This window comes from Auxenochlorella protothecoides (assembly GCF_000733215.1).
Source record: "Auxenochlorella protothecoides strain 0710 unplaced genomic scaffold scaffold46, whole genome shotgun sequence".
NCBI classification, from domain to species: Eukaryota; Viridiplantae; Chlorophyta; class Trebouxiophyceae; order Chlorellales; family Chlorellaceae; genus Auxenochlorella; species Auxenochlorella protothecoides.
In genome coordinates, this window is record NW_011934475.1 from 178,613 (window position 1) to 193,921 (window position 15,309).

General features: G+C 62.7%; 6 protein-coding genes across 6 annotated transcripts; 2 read left to right on the forward strand and 4 right to left on the reverse strand.

Annotated features, from left to right (window-relative positions):
• Positions 1-1,806: 1,806 nt before the first annotated feature.
• Positions 1,807-4,098, reverse strand: F751_4105 (Cytosol non-specific dipeptidase; the record flags this gene model as incomplete). Its single annotated transcript, XM_011403688.1, has 6 exons — positions 1,807-2,091; positions 2,292-2,464; positions 2,714-3,406; positions 3,586-3,712; positions 3,770-3,842; positions 3,977-4,098. 6 exons carry the CDS (start codon positions 4,096-4,098, stop codon positions 1,807-1,809), a joined length of 1,473 nt encoding a protein of 490 aa, XP_011401990.1.
• A 637-nt stretch (positions 4,099-4,735) lies between these two features.
• On the reverse strand, positions 4,736-5,517 carry F751_4106 (hypothetical protein; the record flags this gene model as incomplete). Its single annotated transcript, XM_011403689.1, has 3 exons — positions 4,736-4,841; positions 4,996-5,119; positions 5,367-5,517. The coding sequence occupies 3 exons, from the start codon at positions 5,515-5,517 to the stop codon at positions 4,736-4,738; spliced, it is 381 nt and encodes a 126-aa protein (XP_011401991.1).
• Positions 5,518-6,048: 531 nt separating this feature from the next.
• F751_4107 (Uncharacterized protein ycf66) lies at positions 6,049-6,958 on the forward strand (the record flags this gene model as incomplete). Its single annotated transcript, XM_011403690.1, has 3 exons — positions 6,049-6,213; positions 6,377-6,487; positions 6,632-6,958. The coding sequence occupies 3 exons, from the start codon at positions 6,049-6,051 to the stop codon at positions 6,956-6,958; spliced, it is 603 nt and encodes a 200-aa protein (XP_011401992.1).
• A 341-nt stretch (positions 6,959-7,299) lies between these two features.
• On the reverse strand, positions 7,300-9,011 carry F751_4108 (Adenylyl-sulfate kinase 1, chloroplastic; the record flags this gene model as incomplete). Its single annotated transcript, XM_011403691.1, has 6 exons — positions 7,300-7,400; positions 7,539-7,601; positions 7,809-7,916; positions 8,083-8,222; positions 8,554-8,683; positions 8,798-9,011. 6 exons carry the CDS (start codon positions 9,009-9,011, stop codon positions 7,300-7,302), a joined length of 756 nt encoding a protein of 251 aa, XP_011401993.1.
• A 626-nt stretch (positions 9,012-9,637) lies between these two features.
• On the forward strand, positions 9,638-10,290 carry F751_4109 (hypothetical protein; the record flags this gene model as incomplete). The annotated part of the gene is made up of 3 exons (XM_011403692.1): positions 9,638-9,763; positions 9,969-10,039; positions 10,191-10,290. The coding sequence occupies 3 exons, from the start codon at positions 9,638-9,640 to the stop codon at positions 10,288-10,290; spliced, it is 297 nt and encodes a 98-aa protein (XP_011401994.1).
• Positions 10,291-10,533: 243 nt separating this feature from the next.
• F751_4110 (hypothetical protein) lies at positions 10,534-14,911 on the reverse strand (the record flags this gene model as incomplete). The annotated part of the gene is made up of 9 exons (XM_011403693.1): positions 10,534-10,612; positions 10,904-11,406; positions 11,727-11,852; positions 12,088-12,331; positions 12,521-12,700; positions 13,657-13,781; positions 13,956-14,031; positions 14,460-14,620; positions 14,786-14,911. 9 exons carry the CDS (start codon positions 14,909-14,911, stop codon positions 10,534-10,536), a joined length of 1,620 nt encoding a protein of 539 aa, XP_011401995.1.
• Between the last annotated feature and the right edge of the window lie 398 nt (positions 14,912-15,309).

Sequence of the window (15,309 nt, forward strand, 5' to 3'; positions counted from 1 at the left end):
TCTACATCACGAGTGGCGTCAGTGTGCAATGCCGGCTTTTCGCCGACGACGTCAAGAGCTCGAAGTGTGCGTGCGAGGCAAGCCTGCACCTCTTTCCAGACCAGGTTCCGCACGCTGGAATGCTCATCCCGAAGAATGGCATTCGCGTCCCCCGCCTCCCTGCCTCGCAGCACCTTTGATGCGCATCGAGCCACAATTCCTTCCTGGACGGCCTCCGTCAGTGACCAGCCATAGCCGGCAAGGGAGGCCAGCTGCGTCGCCATGGCCCGTCCAAGCAACTCCCTGGCGACCTGCTCGGGGATCACGGGCAGGGCTTCTACCCCCGCTTCGCCCAGCACCGTGTGCGGAGTCAAGGAAGGGGCAGGCAAGGGGCTTGCCGCTGCAGCTCCAGGCAGCTCGTCGACGGCCTGCCCTGCATCCCCTTCCTCCTCCTCGGGCCTTGCAGCATCCCAGTCTAGGTCAGCCTCCTGCAGCCGGCGTGGCCTCTTCGTCCCTGGCCTGGGCCTGGGCAGGCTGGGCTCCCTCACGGGCTCAAGCGCCGGCCGTGTTGCCAGGGCGGGGTCCCAGTCGAGGGCGGTCAGCTGGGCGGCCTTGTTCTGATACACCCCCACCCCCATGCAGCGCCGAAAGAGCTCCGCCTCCTGATCCATGGCGAATGCAAAGGCCCGCGCCCTGCGCCGAGGCATGGGATGCACGTGTTGGGTCTCCTGGGTTAAGCTCATCCTGTTCAGAAGGACAACAGAGGTTGCAGCATGCACATCATGACACCACACCACTCGCTGGCTGCACCTGAGCCCCTCGAGGCCAGCGGCTGCGGCAGGCTCCAGTTGGCCTTGCCACATGGCAGCCAGGGCGAGGTGTTGCCCTGCCAGCTTGGTCACCACGGTTTGCCTTTTGAGTTGCGACGGCATGGGCGGGGAAGTGAGTCCCAGGGTCAGAGTCTCATTGTCGGACGCAAAGCATGGTCGACTCTGTATTTCCTCACCTCGCTGCGCGTGGGAGTTTGGAGCGGGGGACATAGGTGACCAGGGGCCGCAGGCGGGGATCCACTGCCTCCAGGAACTCTGCCGCCCGCGCCAGGCACTCCCACTCCTGCTGTCGGGGATCTGCTGTGCATCGGGTAGGGGACCATTTGCAGTACAATGGGCGCCGTGCTTGCGCCAAGAGATGGTGATTGCAGTGGAGCAGATGCATGGAGCTTTGGGAAACCTGGTGGCCAGTGTTCAACACACGACCAACACCAAGGAAACAATCCACCATCCCAACGACCTCGGACCCACCATCAAGCTGGGGGGGCACGGGTGGCTCCTCTTCCTCATCTACCTCCGCGGCTGCTTGCAGTATGATGGCCTTGGCATTGACGCCAAAGCGTGGGGCAGCGGCGCATGCCTGTAGGAGCTCGTCCGCCGGCATGGGCCCAGGCGGCAGTCGCCTACAGCGTGGGCGTTAGCGCCCGGCGCATGCTGCCGGGGAGCCGCATCCAGTCTCGATGGTTCTCATTGCCTTGGGAGAAGTCTGGACGGGCATGGACGATCGTGCAGCGAGGTCCACGCCCCCTCGCACGCGACGCACGGCATGCAGATCTCCAAGCATCGGAGGGTTGTTTTCCTCCCATGCGCCTTGGCTCGAGAAGCTGACACCACAGTGTGCACCAGGCCACTGGAGCTCCTTTGCGGTGCATCATGGGAAGGAAGCACTGGTATGTTCTCCGATAGCAAGGCACAACCGTGGGCGTCTGCCTGAATTCATCATGCAGTTCATCACACACATGTGACTCCTGCCCGTGCCCACCGCCTCCCGCCCCGCTCAGGCGGCCTGCGCCAGCCGTCGCAGCAGGGCCAGGGTGGCCTCGTAAAAGGGCGCCACCGTGGCGACCTCCACCCTCTCGTCGGGACTGTGGGCCCCGCGGATGGTGGGGCCATAGGACACGCTCTGCACGCCGGGCAACTTCTGCCCGATGATGCCACACTCCAGCCCCGCGTGGATGGCCTTGACGGCGGGGGCCTTGCCCGTCACCCCCTGGATGGCCGCCGCCGCGGCATGCACCACCGGCGCGTCCGGTTCGGGCACCCAGCCGGGGTAGGCGGCGTCCTGTTTGTGCGTCGGTGGGTGGGTGGGGTCCCACTCTGGTCTGTCGCCGAAGGCGAGGACCCTGGTTCTTCCCACGTCCGAGATCCAGAGGCCCTGGCGGGCGGACCCTCCCCTCCTGTGCATCATCCTGGAGGCCTCCAGGGATCAAGGGACCCCCCCCTCTGACACCCCTCTTCCCCCTAGCACCCCCCTCACCCCACCTGGTGAACAGTCGCCCCCGCCGCCCTGCCCAGCCGCGCGATGCCCTGCCGGACGTCCTCCAGCGCCCTGTCCAGGCTACTGCGGGTGCAGGTCACCAGCTCCACGGTCAGCGACTCGGGCGTGCGCCGCTTGATCGTGGCCGACGCCAGGTTGCTGCTCGTCTCCACCAAGCCTGGATGGTTTTGTTGGTGGGTTTATTCAAGGGGAGTGATGTAGGGAGTGGGCTTGAGCGAGCTGAAAAGGGTACATAGCGGAAGGTGTCCTGAGCTTCGTGGTGCATATGGGGCTGCTCTCAGTCGCACACCAGGCCGTGGACAAGGGCCGACTCCTGTCGTGCATTCGACGCTCCGGGCTCTCAGTCTCCCAGAGCCCACCCCAACCCCCGGCCCCTCCTTGCCTCCCACCAACACCCCCCTCCCACCCGGCACGGTGTGGCTGTGCTTGATGACGCCGTGCGGCAGCATGAGGAGGAGGAGGAGCAGGCGGTCGGCGGCGGCTGGGGTCAGCCCCGCACGCCGTGCCTCGGACCCCACCTCCTCCTCGGTCAGGGCCAGCCCCATCTCCAGCGCGCCATACTCGAGGCGGAAGGCGTCGGCCGCGGCGCGCACCGCAGCCGTGGCGGCCTCCAGCGCCCCGGCGTCCGGCGCGGCCAGCTGGAACCCGGCCTCGCGCGGGATGGCATTGCGCTTGTCGCCGCCGGACAGCGCCAGCAGGCGCACGCCCGGCGCGGCCGCCAGCCCCGCCGCAGTGGCGCGCGCGGCCAGGCGCAGCGCGTTGGCCCGGTCCTCGCCGATCTCCAGGCCTGAGTGCCCGCCCAGCATGCCACCCAGGCGGAAGCCGCGCGCCCCCCAGCCGCCCGCCGCGCCCGCCAGCGGCTCCAGGGGCAGGTCCAGGGTCAGGGCGCTGTCGCCCCCGCCCGCACAGCCGATGAAGATGTCGCCCCAGTCCTCGGTGTCCAGGTTGAGCATGACGCGCCCCGTCAGCAGACCGGGGTCCAGGCGCAGCGCGCCCGTCATGCCCACCTCCTCGTCCACGGTGAACAGGGCCTCCAAGGGGGGCAGCGGCATGGAGGGCGGGGAGTCCAGCACCGCCAGCGCGGCGCACACGCCGATGCCTGCGAGGGCGCGGCGGGGGGAGGAGGACGAGGGGGGTGATGGATGGATGGATGTGGAGGAAGCTTGAATAGGAAACCCCCGCTTTTCAAAGTCAGCCCCTGCATCATGCTCGGGGGCAGCCCCACGGTACCTCAGCAGGGGTCAAGCACCCGCGCCCCTTTCCCCCTCCTTCCCTCACCGTTGTCGGCGCCCAGGGTCGTGCCGTCGGCCGTGACCCAGCCGTCGCGGCGGACGAGGCGGATGCCGTCGGCCTCGAAATCATGCTGCACGTCCGCGTTCTTCTCTGTGACCATGTCGATGTGGCCCTGGATGATGACAGTGGGCGCCGCCTCGCCGCCGCCGCCGCCGGGCCGGCGCATGACCAGGTTGCCCGCCGCGTCCTGGGACCAGGCGAGGCCGCGCTCCTCGGCAAAGAGCTTGAGCCAGTCCAGCACCCTGGGGCAATTTGGCAGGGTCCGAGGAGGGGTGGGACAGCGGTAATGTGAGATGCACATACACAGATAAAATAGGCATGCGTGATAGAGGAATTGGGAGTCAGTCCGCAGTGGTGCTCCCATTGATCAGCGCACTTTTGCTCCTTGTAGCTGGGACGCGGGATGGAGGAGAGCTCCCCGAAGAAGCGCCACAGGGGGGCAGGCTGCAGGCCCTGCAGTGCCTCAGGGAGCTCCTTGCTCACCGCAAATACGGTCATGGTGCGACAGTGCCGGAAATCGCGAGGCTGTGGCCAGGATCGGGTCTGTGCGAGCCGAAGGCTCAGACCACTGACTCGACAGGGGCTTCTCCAGATGCGGCACGCTAGGGCAGCGGACATGCGTGATTGAATCCTGCCGGACCCATCAAGTCCCAGGAGCCCGAGATGAAGAGGTGATGCCAGCTGGGCTGCATGTTCAAGGGGCAAAGGTGTGTAAGAGAGGGCGCGAGATTTGGAACTGCTCGAAAACCAATGCCCGCCCCTGTCAGCGCTTCTCACGTTTGACTAGCATCGACAAGGTCTTGGCAGACAGCAAATATTCAAGCTGTCACTGATCCCCTCTGGATACACTCAAGGATGTGTTTGCGCATGCAATGAGCAGTCCTTCACATCGATGCATTCGCATTGCCATATGGGCATAGCAGAGCCAGGACAGTCTTCAGATGCCTTCTGCGTGCAGCCCGCGTCACCTGCTCCCAAGATGGCGCTGCCTCAATCGCCCGAGATCTACATCCTGTCACTTCCTGCAGCGTTGAATCAAGATCAATTCCTGAGCATGTCTCGAGGTGAAATTCATTGCACAAGCAAGTACCAACATGAAAACTGCGAGGCCTGCCAACAGGGACTCCTTCCTTTCTCAATCCTTGCCACCCAACACTTGCCTCTTTGATGAACGCTTGCCAGCGCCCTTCTTAGGAGGTGCCTTGCCCCGCCTTCGTAGGCGATCCAGCTTGAGCTTCGCCCTGTGGAGAGGGGCGCGCTAGGAGTGGTAATGCACCAAAATTGATGCTAAAATACTGCCGCAGAAGAACACACGTCAGAGATAACCCTCAGCATTAACATGTAATATGAATGCCTAGAAACTGAAAAGTTTGGTGCCCTCCCCACGACTCTCACCTCTCTGCCTGGATGTTCAGCATGTACGGGTCGGCCCGGAGGACATTCTCTGGATAGTAGGATGCCAGCTTCTCGCCCACCAGCTTCTGTTTCAGAATCTTGCGGCCTGAGGGTAGACCATTCCCTGCGGTGACCAGGAAGAGTGTAATGGTATTCAGCTTGAGAGTAACAATTCACTCAGGACTGTATGCAAGAACAAAACAGCTCAGGTCTCCTCTGCATGACCTATATAGCCTCGTCAGCCCCTAAAACCCACACCACATGCTCACCGATGTGAGAACCGAATATGCGTGCCTCAATTTCCCGAATTTCTTCATCAGAATAGGATGCCTGAGCAGCGAACCCCCTGGTCAGGCCTGGCAAGCTGCGACCGCTGCTGGTGGACAACCCCGCGCAGCTCTGGAGCGCTGGCACCTGCCGCGCCGCGTGCAGGCACGAAGTTGTGGCGCTGCTGTGGATGGACCTCCTGAGTAGGGCGCTACCGACGGTCCAGGCCTCCTGGGCCAGTGCTCGCAGCGCCATTCTGCGCGGCCACCAGCCGGTCCCACCGGCGTCCAAATGTAATCCACTTCCTCCCCGAGCTTGAGTTGTAATTAGTCAATATCTCATCTATGGGCGATTACTACTGCATCGCTACCGAGCCAGATATCTTGCTGCGTCCCTGCGTCCGAAGGCGGGGGTACGGGCTTCCCTCTCCGTGGCTGGGCGCGACAAATGATGGATCTTCACATCCTTGCCGAGGCGACACACCAGCCAGCGCAAACACAAGAATGATATGAAGCTCTTGAGCATCTTGTAATCTGCTGGTTCAGCAAGAAATCCCCAAGACTCCCTGGAGAGCCAGTCGACATGGCCACTCACTCGAGAGTTGTCGCCGGTGCCTTCGGGTCCGGCTCCACCCCACCACGTACGCCACATCAGAGTGTCCTTCCATATGAACTCCACAGAGTGTCACAGGCGCGATGTGGGGTGGCGCGATCCCTGCTGCAGCGACCTCGCCCGTCTCGGACGAGGGCTGGACCAAGCTCTTCCATCCAGCCTCTCACGCTCGCCATGGTGAACGTTGACGTAAGCCCTGCCGTCATTTTGGGAGTAGGCCTGATAGGCAGCGGACTCACACTGTGGCAGATCAGGCAGGCTAAGCCTTGGATCAGCAAGGACTATGATGTCGTCATCTCGTGTGTTGCACTCCTGGTCGGGGGTATCCTGATCTTCCAGGTGAGACGTGAGATTGAATGGGGTCTCTTTGTCTAACAAGAGACCGGGAGGCATCAGAGTGTGAGCCGCACTGGTTGCAGAGGCAGACCCCTGTGGAATCGGCCGGCCGTGCTCCACCTTCTTGACATCATCCCAGCGCACACCCTAACCCCCCCACCCCCAGGGCTGGCGATTGGACCCCCTCCTCCTCTTCGGACAGCTCATGACGACCGGGGCTGCGTTGAGTTTCGGCGTGGAGGCCCTGCGACTGCGCTCTGCTGTGTATGAGAAAGAGGTGCGGGGAACTTGAGCAGGGGCTGTGTCGGCATGTGCAGTGCTCTTGGCCCTTGAATTGTGTTCATAGGGGAACGAGGCACAGCAGTCATTTAACGCGCTGTGTCAGATGTGCATCAACCAACACTTCTTGTTATCATGGCAGGAGGCGGCGGAGATGAGCGACATGTATGACCGGAGGAATGCTGGTCCAAGGCAGGCGGTGCCCCTTGCTCGGCTGCCACCCCCGGAGCCGTCCAGGCCGTTCTGGGAGGGCGAGGCCCCCCGTAGGTACGGCGATGAGCCAGAGGCGCAGCAGGAGGTCGGAAGCCAAGGAGAGGGGTATTACAGCCCTGGCGAATGGTACTATGGCAAGCAGGACGTCAATGCTGACACCCCGTCGTGGGAGGAGCGGCAGCAGCAGCAGCCCCGGGAAACCCCCACGCGCCAGCCCACACCCCGAGGGATATTTGATTCGGCGGATGACTGGTGACCTGCGTTTCATGATGTTCATAAAGCGCCCTCTGTGTACCCTTGAGCCATTGCTCATCCAACCAACTGTACATTCAGCATCGTGTATGCCAGCCTCTGGCTATGCTGACAGGGTTTTAACATGGCTTCTGAGCGGAGCGGGGCCTGACCACCGGCCGAGGGGTGCAGGGATTTGTCATGGTACAGTCTGGCCGGGCGGTGCGCGGGAAGAGGGAGGTGGGGATGAGGAATGTGGTGTCAAAACTCTCAGCACAGAGTGGGATGGGAGGAGAACACAAGGGGGCAACGTCGTGCCGTCTTCACGGGGTCTGTCAATGACGAGTGCAGGCGGGGACGGGGGCCTCAGAAGCTCGCCGTCGACGGCACGGGAAGGAGGTACTGCTGGATGGTCAGGTGGTCAAAAATGCGGAGTGCCAGCTCCTCGGGAGAGTACATGCGATGCTCTGCGGGGAGAGGGGGGGCCGCAAGTGGGCGTGAGTGAAACGAATGGTCTGGGATTGAACATTGAGCAGTAATTGTGATCCAATGGGAACCAACTGCCATGGACATCTTGCAGTACCTAGTAAAATCACAGGCCCTACCTTCATCGTAGGGATCTAGGACGATTTCTGCCCCGGTGGGTTCCTCGTAAGGGTCATTGATCCCTGCATTTGGAGGCCAGCATGCTATTGTCAGAATGGTCCCTTTGTCCGTGCACATGCCACTTATCAACCTGGGATCTCAGCAGCCTTGGGTGTTGGTATGTATGTAGGCAATGCATCGGTCCCTGCTGGGACATGGCCACTCAGGCTGCAGCCAGTGGGTGCCTGCTAACCGCAAGTTCTCACCACCACCTCAGCATGATAACTCACCCGTGAAGTTGGAGATCTTCCCCGCTCGCGCCTTCTTATAGAGGCCCTTGGGATCTCGCTGCTCACACAACGCCAGCGGGACCCGGAGATAGATCTCCAGGAAATCACCTGTAGGATGGAAGCATGACTGCATCAGATTGGGATGTGGGTACTCTTGTGTCGCAAAGCAACCAAAAAGGCATTCGCACCTCTGGCAGGCGCATGCCCAGGCTCTCATGAGTACCGCCCCTCCCATCATCACGGCACTCGACAATCCCACAGATCTTCCTCTCACCAGGAGCCATGCGTGCTCTCACAGCATCTCGATCAGCTCGGTAGGGGGAGATGAAGGAGGTGATGGTCAGGATGCCAGACTCGGCAGCAAGCTTGGCCACCTCTCCAACTCGCCGAATGTTCTCAGCCCGATCCTCGGCACTGTGGGAAGGATGAAGGGCGCGACGCTGGTGCCATAGTGTTCCCATACCTGATCAATTGCACATGATGATAATAAAAATAGGATCGACGGCGCCTCGTAACCAATACCAGCTCCGCTTCAGGGTTGCCTTTGTCCTTCCCTGATGGACCCTCAGCACCCTCACTCTGCTACAGCCCTCACAGTCCTGAGGTCTGAGACACACCTAGCCACAGTTGGCATGGCCAACAGGCCACTGGGGCCACGACATATGATCCCACCATTCCCCCACAACACCCTTGTTGTTTGGATTCCCGAAAATCCAGCCACCCTGAAGGAACACCCACTCCTCACCTGAATCCAAGGTTGGAGTTGAGTCCATGACGCACGTTATCGCCATCCAGTAGCATCGTGTAGTGACCATTTTGGTGCAGGATGGACTCGAGAGTGGCGGCCACCGTGCTCTTGCCACTTGCGCTGAGCCCTGGGAGCCGTGGGAGGGGGGAGATCAAACCATCTCCTAAAGCCACCCCAGATGCACCGGAAAAAGATCAGGGCTTCCTGTGGACCCCAACCCCCGCCACTGCTCTCCTCTCACCTGTGAACCAAAGCACACATCCCCGTTGGCACAGCATGCGCTCCTTGTCGGCGCGTTGCACCGTGGCCTGGTGCCAGCGAACATTGGTGGAGCGGCCGACGTCTCGTGTGCGGAGCGGAGGTGCAGCCACGGCTTGTGGGCGCACCTGCCCTCTCGTTGGAGGCCGGCGTGCGTCTACATGGGGCCCAGCGACGGGCTTGACATGGGCAGGCATGGCCGCATGGGCCTGACTGTGAGTATTCATCCTAGGCGGGTAGGGCCGGGGGCTATGAGGGCAACTGCCGGGTTGTCAACACATCACAAACTCAGACTGCTACACGAAATAGGGATATGGTGGCGAGATCTAGGGCACTCGACTTCCCACTGGAAGCTGCACATCCCGATGTCGGAGTTTGAGACCTCGAGAATGAGAATCGGGGGGCAGCGCGGGCACGACCAAGATTTTGATACGTGGCCATTCGCGAGCGCGACGGACAAGAAGGTGGTGAAGAAGTCTGGATTAAGCAGGAATCACTTTCGAATTCTGTGTGCAGCTCTCGGATCCACTCAGACACAGCCTAGAGCAGGGAGGCGAGCTCAACCGTGCGCCATCGATACCAAAAGGAGTGCTGGACTCCGCTGTTGCGCTCACCGTCCCGACAGCCGTGCGGAGGTACGGGAGATGGAGCTTTCCTACTTCGATCCACCAAGTTCCCGGGGCGCGGGAACCTGTCCGATGCGCTCTGTTTATGCGGCCCGAAGTGACACAGGCTGCAGCACCCCGAAAGCTACCCCAACTTCCTCACCAGGGGCGCGCCAGGGACTGGCGAGGCGAGATCTCTGGTCCTGTGATCGGGGAGCATGGGGCTAGATGAGGAGGCGGCACAGCTGAGCAAAGGGGGTGGCGCCTTCATCTTGGAGTGGTTCACCAGCATCTTCTATGGTGACAGCCAGAGCGCGCACGCCACCAACAAAATACTGCAAGAGGTGGGCTGGCGGGTTGATGCACTCTGTCGAACAATGCTTGCAGGGTCTGAGGCAGCCAAGCTCGCGCCTGCGGCTGTGGCCAGGCATTGCAAGCGGGGTGCCTGAGATCCCGAAATCAAACAGGGCATTCACACTGGACTTGCCCTCCCCAGCCGCCTCTGCTCCCGGCCCCTGCCCTGCAACCCTCAGACACTGCACCCCGCAGCTGCTGGTCTTCTACGTACTCGTGGCTGTCGGTTTTGGGGCGCTGATCCTCATGTGGCGGTCAAACATTCGGTACGCGACGTGGGAAGGGGTGTGAGCGGGCAGTTTGGCTGGGAGCATTGCACGGCACTTTCTGCCAAGCATCGAGAAAATCGCCTCCCTGGATCCCAGTAAACGCCCGCCGACTCCGGCCTGACCTGGCCCACCCCCCATCCCTCCGCAGATTGAAGGCGCTGAAGCGCAAGGTGGCGAGAGCGGTGCGGGAGCAGAGGGGCCGGAGATTCGAGCCCCAGGACGCCGCGAGAATGTATGGCATGTTTTGAGACCGCCCTCGAGGGTCCCTCCCTCCCCTCACTGGCCTTGCAAGCGGGGCCTGGCCTGCCATCAGCCATGGGCCCCTGGGCCGTGCGCTCATCCCCCGTGAACCCCCTCTCCTTTTGTAACACGTCTGACAGTCTGCCGTGCACAGCATGCCCCTGCGCGGCTGCACGGCATGGCCCCGCGCTGGGGCCCAACGCATGCGAGGGCGACATTGCCCCCTGCCGCGCTCGGGAGCCTCCTCAGGCTCAGCAGATGAAGCGGTGGGCGCGCCCCTCCCGATACCCAAACATGAGGAAGTGCTCCCAGGCCTGGGAGGGGGTGTACCTGAAGGCAGGAGGGGTTGAGGGGAGATTGGAGGGGTGGGGATGGGCATGCACTGGGTGTGACGCCGGGGGGGGGGGGTACGTCCAAAAAGCGACCTCGTGGCCTGGCCTCGCTGCCATCATGATCACAACGCCATTCGCCAGGGCCACCCCCCCGATCACTCTATGGTGGCCCTCCCCCCCGCCCGCCCGCTCGCCGATCCAAGAGCCCAGCCCCCTGCTTGACCGTCCGTTCCCTGCGGGGAGTTCCCTCCCCCCTCCCCCTCCACTCCCTCCCCCTCACCCCGCAAACTCCGCCGGCGCGGCGGCGATGTACATCTCGGCGTCGAAGCAGGCGGGCCCCTTGGCGGTGATGCCCGCCAGGTGCACGCCCGCCATGTCGTGGAAGGCGTTGCGTGCCACGTCGCGTGCGCCCGCGGTCCGGTTCTCCAGGCGCCAGACGTGGTACTGCAGGGCGGGGACCACCGCGGGGCTGCGGGTGACCACCTGGTGGTGCTGCACCTTGACAAACATGATCTCCAGCGGGTGCGCATTGGCGCCGTCGTACCCGCGGTCCAGCAGCGGGTTCATGCCGCGGTTGCAGGTCCACACGCCCTCGTCCCGCCAGTCCACGCCAGCGTAGCGCAGCATGAGCGACCCGATGTTGAACCCGGCGCGCAACACCGCCTCGCTGGCGCCCACCTCCGACCAGCGCACGCCCACCAGCCAGTTCTGGTGGCAGGAGAACACGCCCGAGGCAAAGGGCGTGCCCTGCAGGATCTTCAGGCCCACGTGGTCGGTGGCCTGGAGGTAGCCCTGTAGGAGCGGGAGACGCGGGGGGTGGGGAAACCGGGGTGCAGGGGGATGTGGAGGGGTGGTGGTGACTGAAGGAGCGCTGGTGTCGACGCACGGGGCGCCACCGAGGGGGGACAGCGCCGGAGGTCCACAGGGACATCCACCATTTGCATGCTGGGGCTGCGATGGGCTGCCATTGCCCGAGTGAGGCGCGATCGACAAGCGTGCATGTGGTGGGCGCCTGCGAGCATGTCCCAGGCACTCGGACCCCCTCATCCCAGGCCGCCCCCCCCTCCGCCCGCCGCACTGTACCCCTCCACCCAGCTCCGAAAGTCACACACCTGAACATGGGGCACGTGCAACGTGGGGTGCTCGATGTTCAGTTTGATCCCAGCGCAGGAGATGGTGGCCCCCACCAGCTTGGTCTCCTGGGTGATCAGCCCCGTCAGCTGCGCGTGCCAGGGCTTCTGCGCCACGAACCCGGGGAGCGGAGGATTAGCTTGGCCGACAACAAGCGGGAGGGTAGCAGCAGCCCCAAACGAAGCAGCCCCAGGGAGAGCACTCAGACTCGCCCACGACCGACGTTGCCATGCCCGCCCAGTCATGATTATGCAGCACTGTGATTGCCCTCCCCGCCCCTCCTCCACTTTCCCCTTCTTCCTTGGAGCCCATCGCGCCGCCACACCCCCGTCAACCCCTCACCTGGCTAGCGTAGACGGGGAGGAAAGGGCCGCGGACACTGCTGTCCAGCCAGACAAAGTACTTGAACCGCGTCAGGTCCAGGCCGGCGTTCTGCAGCACCCAGCCCACAGTGCCAAAATTGTAGCAGCGCAGCCCCACCCGCACGATCTGCACATTGCTGGGCAGTTTCGCGGGGAAGAGCTCCATGATCTCCAGGTAGTAGTCGGGCTCAACCGCTATGACATAGTGCGCACCATCACCCTCCCTGCATGAGCGACACGTGTTTCCGGATGGGTTGGGTGGGTTGGACAGGCGACCTTTGGAAGGAGTGAGCGGACCCTATGATGGTGAGGGCGGGCATGCAAGGGATCACACCCCGCCCAGCGCCCCCGTAACGCAGACTACCAGCCTGCGCCGGTCTGCATGGGCCGCAGGGCAACCGCGCCCGGCGCACCGAATGCCCTGGGTCAGGAAGAAGTTGACGTTGACAAAGTTTTCTGGGTCTTCATACCCGGCCACATACACAACCAGGGTCGACGGTGTCTGGAAAAAGTAGGTGTACAGGAGGAACCTGGCTGCAATGAGGGCGGCCACCAATCCCACAAACTGCCAGAGGCGTGAGCCGGCCCTCTGCCTGAACGGTGGAGGACGGGGTGGGGTTGGTGGGTGTGGGCGAGGGCCATCGGCGGTCGGGCCACGGCAGAAGTGGGAGAGTGGCTTCACACCTGGTTTGAGATCTATATAGCGGGCTTTCAGGCCGAAGGTTGCCCCCTGGGGCGTGCACCCGCTTCTTGCGGGAATACGTCAGCATCGCCACCACCAGGGGAGCACAGTAGGTGAGTTTGGCCCGCTCCGCGACGACAGCATCAGGTGTTCATAGATGCGCTGTGGTCTTTGGAGGGGTGGAGTCACATTACGCGCATGCACAGGCCCATTAGTCCAACTTCGCAGGGGATTGGCGGTGACTTGTTCCTCGAGGGCGTGGATGGAGTGGATACTTCCGGTCCCCTGATATCTTTATTGTTCAAGCCTACTTGATAGATACAAGAAATAAGAAAGGGAATGCGTGCGTCACCCACATACGCTCGCCGCAAAGTTTGTTGAGCGCGACGCACGCAAATGGAGTCGCGACCATGTGTCTGTGTGTCATTCCCTCTGGAAGGCCGTCCAGCAGCAGAAGGAATGCAGGCCCTTGCTGAGAGCCAGGCAACAGGGAATATGCTGCAGACATGCCAACGTGAGTACAGCAATCCAGACGTCATACATCCATGATCACCTCCTCTTGCGTTTGGACCTGCGTCGGCGCCCTCGCCCGTGTCGCGGCTCGCGCGGCCGCTCGCTGCACGTCCAGTACCTTGCGTGCAGGCTGCAGGCTCTCCTTTGTCAACGTGTGCGTCGTGCCTGTACGGGGTGGCGCGGCTCAACGGGGATGTCGTGCCAGCTGGGCCAACGGCCGGCAGCCTGGGGGGCGCAGGCAAGCCCCACGCCGTCACGCGCAGGCGATCCGTGGTGCAGCCCCCGCATGCATCTAGCAAGCACCCGACCACCCAAGCACACACAACCACCACCATGTGCGAGCGGCGCCAGCACCCACCCGCCAGCGGGCAGAGGGCCTCTTTGGCAAAGCCACCTTGGTCGTAGAGGTACCGCAGCACCGCCTCCTCCTCATAAACCACGCCAATGCGGTCCTGGACTGGCCTCTTCAGGTCCATCAACTGCAGACACGTCGGGGCCGGCGGGTGGATGGGGAGGGAATGGCTGTTGTAGCCGCCGCTCGCGCCGCGCCATGCTCCGGCAGCCTCACCCGGCAACTCCTGCGACGGGGCCCACGCCTTCTCCAGCGCCCCCCCCCAATCCCCTCCCTCACCCCTTCCCCCCACCATCCACACCTGGCGGCCCGAGAGCGGGCAGATGTTGTTCAGAGCCAGGGTATTCCCATCCTCGACCTCGATGTCATCGTCCAGCCTGACCGCGCACGAGGCAACTGAAGGCCGGTGAGGAGCAGAGTGGCTCAGCCAGTGTCAGTGGACGGCACTGATCTTGCGCGCTTCCTGCTCAGGAAGGGGGTCGGCCGACCCGACCAGCCGCCTCGCGGAGCAGGAGTTCGTGGCAATCTCCCTTGATACATGCATGCAGGCATATCGCCCCAAACACCAAAAGTCCGCCCCTCTGTGCCAGCACCTCTCAACGAATTCAGCGCGGCCTCAAACAAGCCGGCAGACCGACTGGAGCATGCCTCAAACCTGAGCAGGGCTGGAGGTGGGGTGTCAAGGTGTAGAGCTGGACAGGCACCATGGGTGGAGACCTGTGGGCGGGGGAGAAACAAACGACTGCCAACCCGACATGCCGGGAACGCGTCGGCCGGGTCACAGGCTCCTGCAGGCTAGACTCACCCCTCAGACGAGGTCGGGGGCTGGAGTTCGGTGCTCAGGTGCTTTAGCAAGTCTGGGTTGGCTGGCAGCCTGTACGCCACATCGCGAAGCTTCGCCTTGACGCCTGCCGCCTCAAACTCCCCCTGCGCCAGTTGGTGGACGGCTCGGCGAAGAGCCTCGACCTGCTAGCATAGAGTAGTGATGCTTTGGGGGCTTCAAAAGCAGTCCTGGTCACACCAGCTTCCACTAGATCGAGCCGCCAAGATCCTGTAGCCGACCACAACCACCGACAGCCTGTGCAGCCCCTGCTTTGCCCCCTCTCACAGCATCCTCACACCTCGCCCCACCTTGCTGGGCTCCTGGGCCACCTGGTGGTACGTGGCTACGTCTGCGATGCTCTCCACCACCGCCTCGAATCTCTGCATGTGAGGGCAGTTGGTAGCGGTACGGTGGGCCTTGCCCCGTGCGAACATTGTTACTGGGTAACAAACAAGGCGCTCGAGTGCATCCCTCGATGTCATGGGTCATTTAAATAACTCACAGATATGTAGTTTTCGAAGACCGTTGCGTGTGCCTGGCACGCAGCGGCCACGGCACCGCTGCTCACAGGCAAGGTCGCCATGTCTGGATTGACTGCCGGAGCCAATGGCCAGACGACACACCTACATTAGTACCTCAAAATATCAATCATCTAGTCAGGGGCATCCAGGTGTACTTCGCGCGATCCTTTGTATACAACGTTCGCCGGGATCCACTTGAACCGCAACCATCGCGCGCGCGCGGGGGATCGCGACGAAGCTCGCTAAGTATCCAGTGTGGGCATCTTGGCACCGAGGAGGACGTCCATGCCAGGGATGAGGAAGGGCTTCTC